The sequence below is a fragment of the Pristiophorus japonicus genome, chromosome 19 (genome assembly GCF_044704955.1).
Source record: "Pristiophorus japonicus isolate sPriJap1 chromosome 19, sPriJap1.hap1, whole genome shotgun sequence".
NCBI classification, from domain to species: Eukaryota; Metazoa; Chordata; class Chondrichthyes; family Pristiophoridae; genus Pristiophorus; species Pristiophorus japonicus.
The window spans coordinates 15,959,361-15,977,696 of NC_091995.1; the positions used below are offsets into that span (position 1 = coordinate 15,959,361).

General features: G+C 42.9%; 1 protein-coding gene across 2 annotated transcripts; it reads left to right on the forward strand.

The window, feature by feature from the left end:
* Positions 1 to 688: 688 nt before the first annotated feature.
* LOC139230374 (uncharacterized) lies at positions 689 to 18,215 on the forward strand. 2 transcript variants are annotated; one of them, XM_070862199.1, is made up of 6 exons: positions 689 to 750; positions 2,579 to 2,632; positions 9,901 to 10,248; positions 13,041 to 13,181; positions 15,082 to 15,113; positions 15,981 to 18,215. In XM_070862199.1, the coding sequence occupies exons 2-6, from the start codon at positions 2,593 to 2,595 to the stop codon at positions 16,230 to 16,232; spliced, it is 813 nt and encodes a 270-aa protein (XP_070718300.1). In that variant the 5' UTR covers positions 689 to 750; positions 2,579 to 2,592; the 3' UTR covers positions 16,233 to 18,215. The 2 variants fall into 2 exon arrangements, with proteins under 2 accessions (XP_070718300.1, XP_070718301.1); XM_070862200.1 differs by lacking the exon at positions 689 to 750 and having other exon boundaries at positions 9,885 to 10,248.
* Positions 18,216 to 18,336: the final 121 nt, after the last annotated feature.

Genomic DNA, 18,336 nt, shown 5'->3' on the forward strand with positions numbered 1-18,336 from the left:
TAAATGAAGGTTTGCGTCGCTTGGGTGGTTCCTCAACTGCCTTGCAAATGCTACGCTGAAAGCAGGCATCTCCCTTGCGGAACGTCAAGGCCTAGATTTTTGGTTTGTTCACTTTCATAAACTAACATTATACAGCTTTTACTCAAATGCGAATGACGATGCTCGCAATCTTTGCTTCTTTTTTTATTATTCATCCAGGGGATGTGGACGTCGCTGGCAAGTCGAGCATTCAACGTCCAATCCAAAGGCCTTTGAGAAGGTAGTGGTGATGTGCCGCCTGGAACCGTGACTTCAGTTTTGATTTGTGTATCTGGGTAAGTTGGTCGCTTACATTTCACAAATCTTTACTTTAGCCAAGTCGTCACACTTGCAGCAAAGTAATTGCAAACATATCGATATCACAAGTCCAATAGGAGTGGAATTTTATTTTGCATTTTACTCCAATAGGCAAGTTGGTATGTATCTTGCAGGGCCAAGGATGAAGCAAATGATCACAAAATTAACAAATAGCGTGGATGTCTTGGTATATTGTTAGCAACTCTATGGGACTCAGTTCCCATTTTGCATGATTTTTCTGGTAAATGCCAGTTTCGAATCCTCCTCTCGGGTTCCTCACGAACATGCTGACACGCTCTTTCGACACTGAATATAGTTTCCCCGACAGCATTCTAAAAATTATCTTGTGACAGCACAGCCGGGGGAAGCTGCAACCATCTTATTGTAAATGCGACTCTGAGCTGGCGAGTTAAAGTAAGTGGATTTGTACAGTTAGATTCTTCAGTAAACGATGGGCCATTTCCAGCAATTCCCTGCATGGTTTTGCAATATTATTATTATGATTTTGAACTTACAACACTTTGAGTTCGTGCTTCTCGGGAAAATAGTTTTAAAAAAATGCTCTGGAAAAGTGAATAATCGAACTAATTTAGTTATTTCTGCAAATCGACGCTTCGTTTAAGATGCGATTTAGCAGTGCATTAATCAGCCCTGAGCTGAGGTGCTGAATCCTAATGAGAACAAAACTGCCTTTAACCTAAAAAGCATGTTAAGCGGCAATTGTAACTGAACCCGCTCGGGATTCGGTCCATAATGATTTTCATTCGCCATCATCGCAAGCTTCGTGTCAGCCTGGTTCAGTGGGGGGAGGGGGGGGCGGCTCACTCGCCTCTGAGTCAGAAGGTTGTGGGTTCAAATTTCCACTCCAGGAACATGAGCACGTGTAAAAAAATCTGAGTCCACACTCCCGATGCAGTGCTGAGGGCGAGCTGCACTGTCATAAGTGCCGTCTTTCGGACGCGACGTTAAACCAAGGCCTCTCTCAGGTGGATGTAACGTATCTCATGGCCCTATTTCGAAGTGGATCAGGGGAGTTGTGCCCTGGCCAATATTTATTCTTGAATCAACAGAACAAAAACAGATTATCTGGTCATTAACACGTTGCTGTTTGTGGGAGCTTGCTGTGCACAATATGGCTGTCGCGTTTCCCACAATACGACACTGATTACGCTGCAAAAGTACCTCATTGCCTGTAAAACGCTTTGTGATGTCCAGTAGTCGTGAAAGGCTCTTTATAAATCTAAGTCTTTCTTTTAAAACAAATCTTCTCTCTGTCTTCAACTCTCTCCATATCCCCAAACGGCCCCCTTCATGGCCTCTGAACCTCACTGTTTTCCTGTCTCTGATCTGCTGTGCACACACCCTGCTCAACCCAGCAGATTCCCTTGCCCTGCTCCCAGTCTTAGGAATTTCCTTCTGAAACTATTCTGCCATTTCCAAGGTTATCGCTTCCTTTAAGACTCCTCTTAAAACCTAACTCTGAACATAAGACTGGTCAGCCCGTTGATCGCTGCGCGTTTGGTTTGGAGCCTAGCTCACAAACTTCCTGTGATGCGCCCTGGGGCATGATTCTACATTAAAGATATCGGGGTGGAAATGGAAGTGGGCCCCGGGAACATAAAACAATCGGAATTACATTTGCCGACCGTTATCGGACACGCCCACTATTCGGTTATGTTGCATTCAATGGAGCTTAATATCCAGCCGCGGTTAGAACGAGGTGACCGATTCAATACCGCCTCTTTTCATCTCCGCACATATTCAATTCCACCTCGCTATATAAATATATGTTTTCATTTAATTTAGCAGAGATAATTCTCATGATAATTTTTTAAGCGTATGATATCAAAAGAATGGAAACATGGCGAATTCTGCATGAGGGCCCTGTAATGTAGGAATAATCTGGTTCACAGGCGGAAGTTAAGGACAGGCGCGTAATTTGAATGCATTGGTTCTACCTGCAAAAAAGCATTTAGCTTCTCCGCGTATTTACGCTTGTCTTCCCCCAAACATATGGCGGACTGGGGGAACCCGGCAGAAATCTATTTCCGTATATCTATGACACCTGTACACAGCGGAGCGACCAAATTCGAGATCTATCACTTGGCAACAACTCGCCTTTTCAGCGTCCGAGCAACGCATCCAAGAAGGTCAACTTGCAGGATTACAGCCGCTTCACTAAAAGCGACAATATAACATCAAAATATTGAATGCAACATTATTTTTTTAACTGCGTTCACAGGTAATAATAAAGAAATGCATCCAGATACTATCATCGTTATGTTGCTGACCTCTGGTGAGTTTTAATTTATTCAATTCACATTCTAATATGCATCGTATTAAACGTGTTCATTTATGCAGTTAGAATCAGTGAATCATGCACGGATTCAGAACAGAAGGAGACAGAATATAGGCTGCAACTTGATTGGACAGGTTCGGAGAGTGGGCAAATGCATGGCAGATGCAGTATAATGTAGATAAACTTGAGATTGTCCACTTTGGTGGCAAAAACAGGAAAGCAGAATATTATTTGTCTGGTGACAGATTAGGGAAATGGGAGGTACAACTAGACCTGGTTATCATGGTACTTCAGTCATTGAAAATTGGCATGCAGGTACAGCAGGCGGTGAAGAAGACAAATGGCATGTTGGCCTTCATTGCGAGAGGATTTGAGTACAGGAGCAAGGAGGTCTTACTGCAGTTGTACAGGGCCTTGGTGAGGCCACGCCTTGAATATTGTGTAAAATTTTGGTCGTCTAATCTGAGGAAGGACATTCTTGCTTTTGAGGAAGTGCAGCGAAGGTTCACCAGCCTGATTCCCGGGATGGCAGTACTGACATATGAAGAAAGACTGGATCGACTAGGCTTATATTCACTGGAATTTAGAAGAATGAGAGGGGATCTCATAGAAACATGTAAAATTCTGACTGGATTTGACAGGTTAGATGCAGGAAGAATGTTCCCGATGTTGGGGAAGTCGATAATCAGGGCTCACAGTCTAAGGACAAGGGGTAAGTCATTTAGGACTGAGATGAAGTGAAACTGCTTCACTCAAAGAATTATGAACCTGTGGAATTCTCTACCACAGATAGCTGTTGAGGCCAGTTCGTTAGATATATGCAAAAGGGAATTAGATGTGGCCCTTACGGCTAAAGGGATCAGCGGGTATGGAGAGAAGGCGGGAGTGGGGTACTGAATTTGCTTGATCAGCCATGATCATATTGAATGGTGGTGCAGGCTCGAAGGCCCGAATGGCCTAAACCTGCAACTATTTTCTATGTTTCTATGTTTCTATGGAATTCAGCCCATCGTGTCTATCCCAGCTCTTTGAAAGATCTACACAATCAGTCCCATTCGACTGCTCTTATCCCCGTAGCCCTGTAAAATTATTTCTCCTCAAGTAATTATCCAATTCTCTTTTGAAAGTTATTATTGAGTCTGCTACTGCTTTTTCAGTTTGTGCATCCCAGACCATAACTAGTCTCCTCTGCTTACCGACCCTTCTCCCACTCGGAAGAGTTTCACCTTATTTATTCTATCAAAGTCATTTATGATTTTGAACACATCATCTTAACCTTCTCTGCTATAGATAGAAAGAAGAAAAGTAAAAGTGGATGGCAGAGAAACTCAAGGCAAAATGCAAAACGGGCCACATTACAGCAAAATCCTAAAGGGGCAAACGGCGTTAAAAAGACAAGCCTGAAGGCTCTGTGCCTCAATGCAACGAGTATTCGGAATAAGGTGGATGAATTATCTGCGCAGCTAGCAGTTAAGGGATATGATGTAATTGGCATCACGGAGACATGGCTCCAGGGTGACCAAGGCTGGGAACTCAACATCCAGGGTTATTCAACATTAAGGAAGGATAGACAGAAATGAAAAGGAGATGGGTTGGTGTTACTGGCTAAAGAGGCAATTAATGCAATAGTAAGGAAGGATATTAGCTTGGATGATGTGGAATCAGTATGGGTGGAGTTACGGAATACCAAAGGGCAGAAAACGCTAGTGGGAGTTCTGTACGGACCACCAACAGTAGTAATGAGGATGGGGACAGCATCAAACAAGAATTTAGGGATGCATGCAATGAAGGTACAGCAGTTGTCATGAGCGACTTTAATTTACATATTTACTGGGCTAACCAAACTGGTGGCAACGCGGTGGAGGAAGATTTCGTGGAGTGTATAAGGGGTGGTGTTCGAGACCAATATGTCGAGGAACCAACTAGAGGGCTGGCCATCCTAGAATGGGTGATGTGTAATGAGAAAGGACTAATTAACAATCTTGTTGTGCGAGGCCCCTTGGGGAAAAGTGACCATAATATGGTAGAATTCTTTATTAAGATGGAGAGTGGCACAGTTAATTCAGAGACGAGGGCCCTGAACCTCTGAAAAGGTAACTTTGATGCTATGAGACATGAATGTGCTAGAATAGACTGACGAGTGATACTTAAAGGGTTGACGGTGGATAGGCAATGTCAAACATTTAAAGATCACATGGATGAACTTCAACAATTGTACATCCCTGTCTGGAGTAAAAATAAAACGGCGAAGATGGCTCAACCGTGGCTAACAAAGGAAATTAAGGGTAGTGTTAAATCTAAGGAAGAGGCATATAAATTGGCCAGAAAAAACAGCAAACCTGGGAGAATTTTGTAACACAGCAGAGGAGGACAAAGGGTTAATTAGGAGTGGGAAAATAGAGTATGAGAGGAAGCTTGCTGAGAACATAAAAACTGACTGCAAAATCTTCTATAGATAAGTGAAGAGAAAAAGATTAGTGAAAACAAACGCCGGTCCCTTGCAGACAAATTCAGGTGAATTTATAATGGGGAACAAAGAAATGGCGGATGTGGTGTATTTGGACTTTCAAAAGGCTTTTGACAAGGTCCCATGCAAGAGATTGTTGTGCAACATCAAAGCACATGGTATTGGAGGTAATGTACTGACGTGGATACAGAACTGGTTGGCAGACAGGAAGCAGAGAGTCGGGATAAACGATCCTTTTCAGAATGGCAGGCAGTGACTCGTGGAGTACTGCAGGGCTCAGTGCTGGGACCCAAGCTCTTTACAATATACATCAATGATTTGGATGAAAGAATTGAGTGTAATATCTGTAAGTTTGCAGATGACACTAAACTGGGTGGCGGTGTGAGCTGTGAGGAGGATGCTGAAAGGCTGCAGGGTGATTTAGACAGGTTAGGTGAGTGGGCAAATGCATGGCAGCTGCAGTATAATGTGGATAAATGTGAGGTTATCCACTTTGGGGGCAAAAACACGAAGGCAGAATATTATATCAATGGGGGCAGATTAGGAAAGGGGGAGATGCAATGAGACCTGGGTGTCATGGTACATCAGTCATTGAAAGTTGGCATGCAGGTACAGCAGCTGGTGAAGAAGGCAAATGGTATGTTGGTGTTCATAGCTAGGGGATTTGAGTAAAGGAGCAGGGACACCTTACTGCAGTTGTACAGGGCCTTGGTGAGGCCTTACCTAGAATATTGTGTTCAGTTTTGATCTCCTAATCTGAGGAAGGACGTTCTTGCTATTGAGGGCGTGCAGCAAAGGTTCACCAGAATGATTCCCGGGATGGCGGGACTGTCATATGAGGAGAGACTGGATCAACTGGGCCTTTATACACTGGAGTTTCGAAGGATGAGAAGGGATCTCAAAGAAACTTACAAGATTCTGACGGGACTGGACAGGTTAGATGCGGGAAGAATGTTACCAATGATGGGGATGTCCAGAACCAGGGGACACAGTCTTAGGATAAGGGGTGGGCCATTTAGAGCTCAGATGAGGAGAAACTTCTTCATGCAGAGAGTTGTTAACCTGTGTAATTCCCTACTGCAGAGAGTTGTTGATGCCAGTTCATTGGATATATTCAAGAGATATGGCCCTTACGGCCAAAGGGATCAAGGGGTATGGAGAAAAACCAGGAAGGGTTTAGTGAGGGAATGATCAGCCATGTTCTTATTGAATGGTGGTGCTGGCGCGAAGGGCCGAATGGCTTACTCCTGCACTATTTTCTATGTTTCTATGTTTCAACCCAACTGCTGGTTTAGATGTGCCAGGGGAATGGGCAACACATTGGCAAATGGCTTACATCTTAGATAAATGTAGTTTCATGCAGTGAACACAAATATCATTTGCGGGGTCCATTATCCCCCCGAGGGTAGTATACTACCCATATAACCAGGTACAGAGAAGAGATACAACAAATATTCCTATCTAAAGCACCTCAGCTCCTTAGATAGGCTCAAGAGCCTTGGTCTCTTTATATTAAAGCTGCACCAACATAGTGCGACCTGATGGAAGTCCAGAAAATAATTTAAGAGCTTTACAGCGTTCTTATTGATAAATTATTCCAGTTTGCAGATTGGAAAATAGCAGAGGGCACCAGTTTAAGCTATGTAAGTGTAGGAAAAGACTGGATGTTAGGCGGTTCTTCTTTTCCCAGAGAACTATTAGTATCTGGAATACATTGCCGACTTGTGTTTGGGTGCTGATTCTGCATCGCAGAAGAGGGAGCTGGAATGTTTCCTGACTGGGTCAGCGGACGCACCATATAGAATGCAAATGTCCTGATAAGGAACACTTGGTCCATGTGATTACCTGGAAACGTTTTGATTGCCTGACCGGGTCAGCGACTAAATTTACAGGGTACTTTCCCCCTTATACATGGTGTGTTAAGTTTCATCTGATTGCTGATTGGTCCGCTTGAAGGATAAGACACGCCCACCATTTTTTCTTTGCACAGTGCAACTCGACCCATTCTGACTGCCAACTCCAGTGCTCACTCTCACGCGTTAAAACGTTCTCCCACCCCCAAAGAACTTGCTGCCCCAAACCCCCCACTGCACAAGTTCCTGAACTGCTCCAACCAGCTCAATTATCTGATATAATCCCCCCAAATATCTGAACACCTGCCCTCACCAATGCTCCTGACCACCTCACCCCCCCCCCATCCCAAGTGCCTCACATTCCCTCCCCCCCAAATTTCTTGCTTTGCCTCGCCCCGCCCATGTTCCTGACTTCCTCCCACCGCCCACGTTCCTGATCTCCAGCCCCTTGCGGAATTAACGGAACTTCTTGCTTCTTCCCGCACCACCGCCAGGTCCTGACCTTCTCCCGCTGCCTAAATTCCTTCCCCACAGATTGATAATCTTTTCCCCCCCAGCAATTTCCTGATCTCCTCTACCCAACCCCGCCTTAGACGTGGCATTGTGTGTGGGTCACGAATTGCGAAAAGGTTTATTGGGTATGAAGTAAATAGTTACAGTGTCCTGACTTCTGGATTTCATCCAATCCAATAATGTCACTTTCCACGCAAGCACCGAGCTTTCAGTGAAATTTGCCAGGTGTAGGGGGAGGAGAGGGCGAACGTGGTGCGGGTGTAAAGGGGATGGGACAGAGAGAACATGGTGCGGTTGTAAAGGGGATAGGGCTGCAAGAACGAGATTCGCCTTTGCATTTGGATCGCGCCCTCGCTCTCGACATCCCCCCACGCCCCCCCCACCCCGCATTATACTCTTCATGCGCTCCCCCACCTCCTCCCTTCCATATCTCGCTTTCTGCCTCCCCCTTTTTCTGTGCCTCCTCGCGGTCTGTCACTCAGACCCTCCCTCTCCACTCTCTCACTTTCTTCCATTTCTCTCACTGTGCCCCATTTTCTCCCTCTCTTTCTCTGCTGAGCTCTCTCTCTCTCTCTGCCCGCACTCTATCTCTCTGCCTAACTCGCGCTCTCTGACTCTCTCTCTCTCTGCCCCACTGTCTCTCACTCTATCTCCCTCTCGTTCTGATTCTCCCTCTCTCTCTGCCCCAGTCTCTCTCAATATCCCACCTCAGTGCTCTCTCTCCCCCAGTCGCTCTTCCTTCCCGCACTCTCTCTCTCTCCCCAGTCTCTGTCTTCCTGTCCCCTCTCTGTTTGCCCCGCTTTCGCTGCTCCTCTCTCCCTCCAGCTTCTCTTACTGTACCCTCTCTGCCTCTCTCTTTCTCCCTCTCTCTGCCCTCCCCTCTCTGGCACACTTCTTCTTTCAGAGCCTCTCCTTCACTGCTTCTGCCTCATTCTCGCTCTCACAGCGCTCCCTCCCTCTGCCCCTCTCTCTGTGTCCCTCTCTCTTTTTCTACCCCAGTCTCTCTCTCTCCCAAGTTCTCTCTCTCGCTGCCCCACTCTCTCTCCCGAACTCTCTCTCTCCGATCTTGATTCCCTCTCTCTCTCTCTCAGCAGGCTGCGAAAATCTTCGCGTCCAAAGTTACAGCGATATTTTAGGCAAAAGTCCAGGAGACTCCTTTCGTACAGTTATTGATTTGCGAAAGATAACGCAAAAGCCTTAGTCGCAGGTTCAGGTTCGAGCAGCAACTCTAGCCTCGGCACCGTGCTTCTCACCCACTTTCGGCCTCCTTATATATACTACAGCGCATGCGCGACGGGATCGAGCACGCATATACAAAACGGAGCGGTGTCCACCGCGCATGAGGAGAAGGGCACAAATATGCTCGCGCATATAATCACTTCAAATATATTTGACTCAAGCCGGCTAAACAGACTTTCACAGCTACGATTTGCTTTCTGTTCCTTAACCAATTTCGTACCCATGCCGTCACCGTCTCTTTCATCCAATAGGCTTTAATTTTGTTAACAAATCTATTATGTTCTATTTTATCGAACGACCTTTGAAAGTCCCTATACATGACATAAGCCGCAGTGTTCTCATGTTCAAAGAGATAATGAGAACGCTCCGTGTGGGAAGAGGGAGTTTGTCTTCATTTCTGGGGCCATAAGAGTTATCTTCTGAGATCGGTGTTAAGGAAAACGGGTTAGGGCGGAATACAGGTCGCTTTTCTCTACTGTTAACTTTCAATATATTTATCCAGAGAATGCTAATGGTAAACCTGGTGCCTAAAGGGAGAATTTGCCTAATTTACAAAAAACTGACATGCATCAAGCTGTTACTAATTAATCATCAATAGTTGGCTTTTAAATTCTAAAATTGTGGGAGAACTTGTTTTCCATTCTATTCCTTGGGTGTCTCTGATGTTAAATTCGCCGCAAGTACCAGATGAGAGTGTAATTGGTTGTTCGCAAGTTATTTCATTGTTCTGATCCTAAACACATTTTAAATTTGATTTCGGGCTGTGGGCCACGCTAGCAAGATTGGTTTTGTTGTCCATCCTATGTTGCTCTGGGAAAACAATACTCGGCATCCTCCGTGAACAACTGCAGTCTTTGGTACTGGATGCAAGCATATTGACCCAGCGAGCCTCAAGAAATGGCAATATATAATGCGCGACTTGGAGGGGAACTTGTAGGTGCTGCTGTTCCACGAAATTGCCGCTCAGTGTTAAAGGCTGCAGGAGAAGAAATTACTGGTATCCCCAATATATTGATAGCAGGAGATTCAACATGCCGCTGCAGGTGAGGGGAGATAAGTGGCGCTTCTGTGTTTGATTTCGTCATTACCTGAACTTATGTGGCGCAAATGTTATCTGCCATTTGTCAGATCAGGTACCTTAAAGCCACGATTCGATTTCTCTAACATGAATGCTTAGCATCTCTGTCTTTCAGCTGTTACTATTGCCGACATCCAAGTAACACAAAGCCCAAGGAATATTGAAGTAACCGAAGGAATGCAGTTTCATCTCTACTGCGTGTTTACAGCATCTGCCATGCCCGCAGTTGCAGCCTACACTTGGTACAAACAAGGACCAGGCCATGAAAAAAGTTATGTTAAGAACACGTCTGGAGAGTTTTATGCTCGAGTTTTGGAGCAAGATGTAAAATCGTTTGAAGCAAATAAAAACGCTTCTATTACAATCATGGGTGCGAAACGGAATGATTCCGGGCTATATTATTGTGAAGTGGATTTATTTGATGGTCGTGACACCGGAAAAGGCACTTTGGTAAGAGTAAAAGGTAGGTTTCTGTTGTACTACATATCTCCCTCTGGATATATTCTCTTCAATAAAACGCTAACGACTTTATAACCTCAAATACCGACTCTAGAATTTAGCGATAAGAGTAATGAAGGAGAATAGTTAGAAATCTCGAATCTCTGGAAATGAATGCTCAAGGTAGAAAATTCGCTAACTAAGTACATTGCATAATAAATGTTCCATCAAAGCGTTCATTTCAATATTGATACTAAATTAAATTGGTGCATATGATTACTTCTTTCATTTATTTGTTCAAGGGATTTGGACGTCGCTGGCAGGGCCGGCATTTATTGTCCATCCCTAATAGCCTTTGAGAAGGTGGAGGTGAACCGCCTTATTCTTATGTTCCTCATTCTTGAACCGCTGCAGGCCATGTGGTGAAGGCACTCCCAGAGTGGTGACTTTGTCGTATCAGTTTATTACAACTGAATGGCTTGCTAGGCCATTTCAGAGGGCAGTTAACCCAAAATGTTGTCGGTCTGGAGTGACATATAGGCCAGCCTGGGTAAGGTCAACAGAGTTCATTTGTAAGGGGCATTACTGAACCATTTGGGTAATTCCAACAACCCGATAGTTTCATGGTAATCATTACAGATGCTACTAGCTTCTTATTTCAAAATGCATTTAATTACCTGAATTTAAATTCCACCAGCTGTCATGGTGGGAGTTGAACTCATGTTTAAGAACATAAGATCATAAGAAATAGGAGCAGGAATAGACCATACAGCCCCTCGAGCTTGCTCCGCCATTTAGTACGATCATGGCTGATTCGATCATGAGCTCACGTTCACTTCCCTGTCCGCTTTCCATAACTCCTTATTCCCTTATCGTTTAAAAAACTGTCTATGTCTGTATTAAATTTATTCAATGTCCCAGCTTCCACAGCTCTCTGAGGCAGCGAATTCCACAGATTTACAATCCTCTCAGAGAATACATTTCTCATCATCTCAGTTTTAACTGGGCGGCCCCTTATTCTAAGATTCTGCTCTCTAGTTCTAGTCTCCCCTATCAGTGGAAACCTCCTCTCTGCATCCACCTTGTCAAGCCCCCACATAGTTTTATACGTTTCGATAAGATCACTTCTCGTTCTGAACTCCAATGAGTAAAGGCCCAACCTACTCAACCTTTCCTCATAATTCAACCCCCTCATCTCTGGGATCAACCTTGTGAACCTTCTCTGAACTGCCTCCAAAGCAAGTACATCCTTTCATAAATATGGAAACCAAAACTGGCCGCAGTATTCTAGGTGTCGCCTCGTCAATATCCTGTACAACTGTAGCAAGAGTTCCCTGCTTTTATACTCTCTTCCCTTTGCAATAAAGGCTAATATTCCATTGGTCTTCCTGATCAATTGCTGTAACTGCATACTAACCTTTTGTGTTTCATGCACAAGTACCCCAGGTCTTGCTGTGCTACAACACTTTGCAATCTTTCTCCATTTAAATCATAACTTGCTCTTTGATTTTTCCTGCCAAAGTGTATGACCTCACACTTTCCAACATTAAACGCCATCTGCCAAATTTTTTGCCCACTCACTTAGCCTGCTATATCCTTTTGCAGATTTTTTGTGTTCTCCTCACACATTGCTTTTCCTCCCATCTTTGTATCGTCAGCAAACTTGGCTCTGTTACACTCAGTCCCTTCCTCCAAGTCGTAAATATAGATGTTTTCTGGATTACTAGTCCAGTAGCATAATCACCATACATCGATTTAACAGGAACTGAATTCTAATTGAGATTTTGGATTTTTCTGGATAGATTGACTTTAGTGTACATTTGTCAAAATGTACCATATTTTGACAATAGTGCTCAACTGCTCTACAGTTAACTTATATCTCCCTGTGTGTTGTTAGGCTACCGAGTTGGACTTCGGTCTGGCCTGATCATAGGTGACATTTCTGTTTTATTTGACCCAACTATGACTAAATGTACAAATGATTGCAGCAATCAAACAGCCATAAGTTGATACTGACAAGCAAAGCTGCATGTGTGCACACGGATCTATATATCCATAAATATATCGGAGCTTCCCTGCATTGGTGTGATTTTGTGCGCTACATAACAGTTACATGCGGATAAATAGGCACACTTATAGTTGCATGTATAAAGAAAAACTTGGTTTATATAAAATCTTTCACGACCAACGGATGTCCCAACGTGCTTTACAGGCAATGTAGTACTTTTGGAGTTCAGTCACTGTTGTAATATCGGAGACACGGCAGCCAATTTGCACACAGCAAGCTCCCACAAACTGCAATGTGATAATGATCGAATAATCTGTTTCTGTTATGTTGATTGAGGAATAAACATTGGCCAGAACATCAGGGATATCTCCCAGCCTCTTCTTAGAAAGAGTGTCATGGGCTATTTTATGTCCAACTGAGAGAGCTGACGGAGGCCTCGGTTTAGCATCTCATCTGAATGACAGCACCTCCGACAGTGCAGCACTCCCTGAGCACTGCACTGGAACGTCAGCCTGAATTTTTGAGCTCAATTTCCTAGAGTGGGTCTTGAACCTACAACCTCCTAACTCAGAGGGGAGAGTGCTACCACTAAGGCACAGTCGACACACATAAACACATATAGATTCTTTAGCATGAACTTGTATCACTAGGCATTGCTAAAGCGGCTCAGAAAATATAATGGATTGAAATAGAAAGTAAATATTTAATTTGAAAAAAGAAAATTATTTCTCCAATGATCTAAGCGTTTGACGGTCTTTTAATAAATACAGCTAGGACATCACTGATAGTAATCGGTTCATTCTACACAGGTGGAAACGGCAGCAACAAGGAACATTCTTCTAGTATTTCAAAGAGCAACTGGATAATTTTGTCTTCAGTGTTGGGGCTCATTGTATTGGTGCTGATCCATATCGCAGTTCTTGCCGCCTGCCACTTCTGCAAGCAGCGAGGTAACTCTACTCAATTTGGTATCGTGGCGATGTGAATAAACCTGTTTGGTGTTAAATGCAGCCTTGGGTTTCAATGCATGAAATATTTCTGCGCATTGATCACATAATTTCACAAAGAAAAAGAAAATGTGCATCATTCTGTCCTCCTTCTGTGCTGTATCATCTATATCAAGCATTTCAGGGTATGATGATGTCACAAAGCTGTTAACAACCAATCAAATAGTTTTGAAGTACACTCACTGTTGCACTATGGGGCACTCAGCACTGCAAGATCTCATAATAAGTACTGTGATAACAACCAGGCAATTTGATTTTGTGAAATTGGTTTTAGGATCATTCTTGGTTGCCACACTAATGGGAACTCCCCTGCTCTTCGTCGAATTAGTGGTGTGTGTGATCTGATATGCTCAGGTAAAAGGTCCCACAGCCGCACAGCAGAAGATGCCTTGGTTTAACCTCTCAGTAGACAGACAACACCTCCGACAGTGCAGCGCTCCTTCAGCACTTCATGTTTTGTGTTTCAGCTTCTAGAGTGAGAATTGAACCCACAGCCCTCTGACTCACAGGCAAGTGCCTCTGAGAAATGATTGATAGTGGCCACCGTCCATTGTGGAATAATGAGAAGCTGACAGCCATGTTAGTCTTTCAGATAAACTCGTAAATCAGTAGTAGATAAGACTTTTACAAGTAACATAAAATAGAATTCAAAAGTCTTCTATAGGCATATAAATGTAAACGGGTAGTAAGAGGAGGGTTGGGGAAGATTAGGGACCAAAAAGGAAACATACGCATGGAGGCAGAGGTACTAAATGAGTGCTTTGCATCTCTCTTCACTAATGAAGAAGATCGTGCCAAAGTCATAGTGAAAGAAGAGGCAGTGAAGGTACTGGATGGAAAACAATTGATAAAGAGGAGGCACTGGAATGGTTGGCTATAGTTATAGTAGATAAGTCACAAGGACTGCATAGGAAGTATCCTAAGAAGCCGAGGGAAGTTCTTGAGGAAATCGCGGATGTACTGTCCATAACAATCCAATCCTTCTTACAAACAAGAGAACTGCAAAAGTAGCACCCTTGTTCAAACAAGATATACCCAGCAATTGCAGGCCAGTTCGTTTAACCTTCATAGTGGCGTAGCTTTTAGAAATAATAATCCGGGACAAAATTAACAATCACTTGGAAGTGTGGATTAATTAAGGCAAGGCAGCACGGATTTATTTAAGGCAAATTGTGTTTAAGTTCTTCATTGGCTTTGAGACTTCCGGTGGTCGTGAAAGGCACTTTATAAATCCTAGTCTCTTTTTTTTAACTAGGTAACAGAGAGCGTTGATGAGGGTAATGTGGTTCATATAGTGTACCTGCGCCGAATGGCCTCATTCTGTACTGTAGCCATTCGATTCGATAATTCTATCTAAATGTACTTTACATTCAGACATAAACTTTTGAGGGTGCTGTCAGTGTTCCTGTTACGCGTACATAAATCATGAAGGTTTGGAGCATGATTTACTCAGTGAAACGCTATTGAGCATTTAGTGCTGAAAAAGCACAGTGTAACTGATTACTCTAGACTAAGCATTAACCTGCAATTAACAAAAAATAGTGTTGTTCCTCATTTTGGCCTAGTCTGTTTTTTCAGCATGTAGGCACTTGCTTAATAGCAATGTAACTGATACGTTTTTGTAATAATACCCAGTTACCATTTTATCTCTAAATACGTCATGAATTTTGGACATGATGCGCTCTACAATAGTATTTGGTTTCTTCATGTACTGTTATATTTTAGTTGTATCCCATAAAAGCTCTTGATTATGCTAATTATAATCTGTTGACTTAAAATAATTTTATTGTTCTTAATTGTTTCACTGCATAAATGTAACATTTTTACCTCAAATATTTTATAGATAGAACACCAAGAAATGGAATGGAGGAACAGGTAAGCACGATATTCCAAATTAGAATTATATTTGAGTGTATTCTTTAACAGACTGTTGTTTTGGTGCAAGTATAGGGCGAGATCTCAGCATATATGAAAGCATGGGGAACAACGACAGATTACCAGCTCCATCGCCCCAATCCTCTGCATTAGCGATTTGCCCAACGTTTAGGGTTATAGACCTAATTACAAATTCTATATTGTGTTGCAATACACAAGAGAAAAAGAGCATAAAACCATAAGAAATAGGAGGAGTCGTCGGCCATGTAGATTCTCCAGCCTGCTCCGCCATTCAATAAGATCATGGTTGATCTTCGAGCCCAATTCCACTTTCCCGTCACATTCTCGTATGCTTTGATTCCCCTAGAGTCGAAAAATCTCTCGATATCCTTGAATATACTAATTAACTGAGCATCCACAGCTCTCTCGAGTAGATAATTCCAAGGATTCACAACCATTGGAGTGAAGAAATGTATCTTCATCTTATTCCTAAATGGCCGAACCACTTATCCTGAGAATATGTTCAAGACCCTTGACCCAGGAGAAACAGCCTCTCAGCATCTAGTCGATCAAGCCCTCTCAGAATCTTTTATGTTTCAATGAGATTACCTCATTCTTATAAACTCCAGAGAGTATATGCCCGTTCTATTCAATTTCTCCTCTTCGGACAACCCTCTCAACCCAGGAAACAATCTATTGAACCTTCATTGCACCCACTCTAAGGCGGGTCTATCCTTCCTTAGCTAGGATAATCGTTGACACAAAAATATTCCTGTTGTGTTATGCTACTACAGTATTCGCACTATTATAATGAGCAATAGCAACATGTCAACGTATATTTTTCTTTAACAATTTGTTTCATTTGAGGGAGCTGCATCGAACACTGTTGTTTATAGTGATGTGCACTTCAAAAATAACAAAAAGCATCGCCCTGGGAATCTCAACAAGGATCAACGTGCGTGTCCTGTACAGAATGAAGACACAATTGTATATGCGACATTGGGGCCTCTTAATGAAAAAAGGAATAAGAAGAAAAGAAGACCTCCAAATGAAGCAGAAGAACCGGCTGTATATGGCAAAATTCGGATTCCGGAATATAATGGTGCCTCGGGCATGTGAGATCCTGAAATTGAGTATGATTTCATGCGCTATCCTGGAGATATTGAGCAATAGGTTTCATTCCAGCCTATAAATCCCCCGAGAAAGAATGTCAATGAATATGTGTGTGCCTCAGTTAAGGTGTGGAATCTAGTCTTTGCTCTGAGAAATAATTGCAAATTTAAGTATGGATGGGCAGTGACAGTGCGAAGGGTTATTGCCTGACTTCCAGATACATGCCTCATTCCTAAGAAGAATAAACATGTTGTCGGCTTATGCTGTAAATATAACCATATATGCGCAGTTAATTGCGGAAATCCAGATGTTGGTGTCCAAGATTTCCTATTCCTCCAATGGCTTCCTGAAGCCGGCATCTCGCCGTCTGACTCCACATTTAAATGCATTGAAATGCATGAAGTTGGTGTACTTACCGCGTAGATACAAACTAAACTGGTAAAAAAAAGTTAGAGCTTGTTCATTCCCGTCTAAGAACTCTTTTAACGATGTGATAACAACATCGCTGGCATTGAAAATTATTTACAGATATGGAGTCTCATTCATTTGAATTATTGTTGGAGATCTATTCTTTTTAGAAAAGATTACTATTTTTTACTTTTTCTTTTGGTCTTGTTTACCTCACTCGCTTAACAACATCTTTCTTTCCCTCTCTTTATTTCACTTTCTGTACCTGATTTGGCATTGATTTCAACATTTCAATTGACACTTCCTGGTTCAGACTCTGCCCTGCTCATTAACGAGTATTCAATCTGATTGGTTAAGAAGACACACAGTTGCTTCACCTGCGCACACACCTACAATGCTCTATAGAAGGTGCTGCGTTTTTTGGATGATTGGTTGACGGAAACGTGCTGTGCAGAACCCCATAGAAAGTCTATGGGCAAATGCAAGTCCAACCAACAGTGGGCACTGTTCATTTATCGCTAACAGCGGAACTGAGCATCTTAACTTGGGTTAGCACTACAATTCAGCGTACTGATAGGAACATAGGAACATAGGAACATGAGTTGTCACTCAGCCCCTCGAACCTTTTCCGCCAGTCAATGAGATCATGGTTAATCTTCGATCTAACTTTCGCCCATATCCCTCAATACCTTTGTTTAACAAAAAGCTATTAATCTCAGATTTAAAATTAATAATACACCCAGCATCAATTGCCCTTTTCAGAAGAGTGTTCCAAACGTCTACCAGTCTGTGTGTATAGAAATGTATCTTAATTACACTCTTGAAAGGTCTGGCTCTAATTTTTAGATTATAGCCCCTAGTCCAAATTTCCCAACCAGCAGAAATCGTTTCACTCCATTTACCTATCTGGTCCCCTGAATATCCTGAAAACTTCGATAAGATCACCCCTTAACCATCTAAATTCTAGGGAATAAAACCTTAATTTGTTTAATCGCTCCTCGTAACTTAACACTTAAAGTCCGAGATTTCATTCTGGTAAACCTATGCTGCATTCCCTCCAAGACCAATAAATCCTTCCTAAGGTGTGGTGGCCAGAAGTGCTCACAGTACTGATGTGATCTAACCAGGGTTTTGTACAGCTGCAGCATAACTTCTACCCCCTTGTACACTAGTCCGCTAAATATAAACGAGCTGGGATGAATGTCTAGATGCCAATAGTTCCATGGGATATTTCACATCCACCTGAGGGGACCGATTTAACGTCTAATCTGAAAGACTTCACCTCAGAAAGTGTAGCACTCCCTCAATACTGCACTGGAAGTGTAAGCCTAGATTTTTGCATTCAAGACGAGTTAACTCGGCATAGAACAGGGTTATCATATGGTACCATCTGGTCTTTATAGCTCATTACTGCAACGTACAATGTGTCCACTCACTATGCTATTGGCAAGCTTAAATTGTACTTAACAAAATAGAACTTAGTAAGTTTGTCCACCCACGTGGTGGCCCTCTTAATGTTTCTCCTAGGATTGTTTCCTATTTCGCATCATTCATATATTAAAGTTTCTCACTCTTGTATAAGGATTTAGTGTCGCACTCATTCATTTCGTAGATGTCAACTAGTAATAAAGGGGGCGATTTTCGACGGCTCATTCGGGTGCTAAAGACTCTCTGAGAAAGATGAGGCTTTGCGCTGAAATGA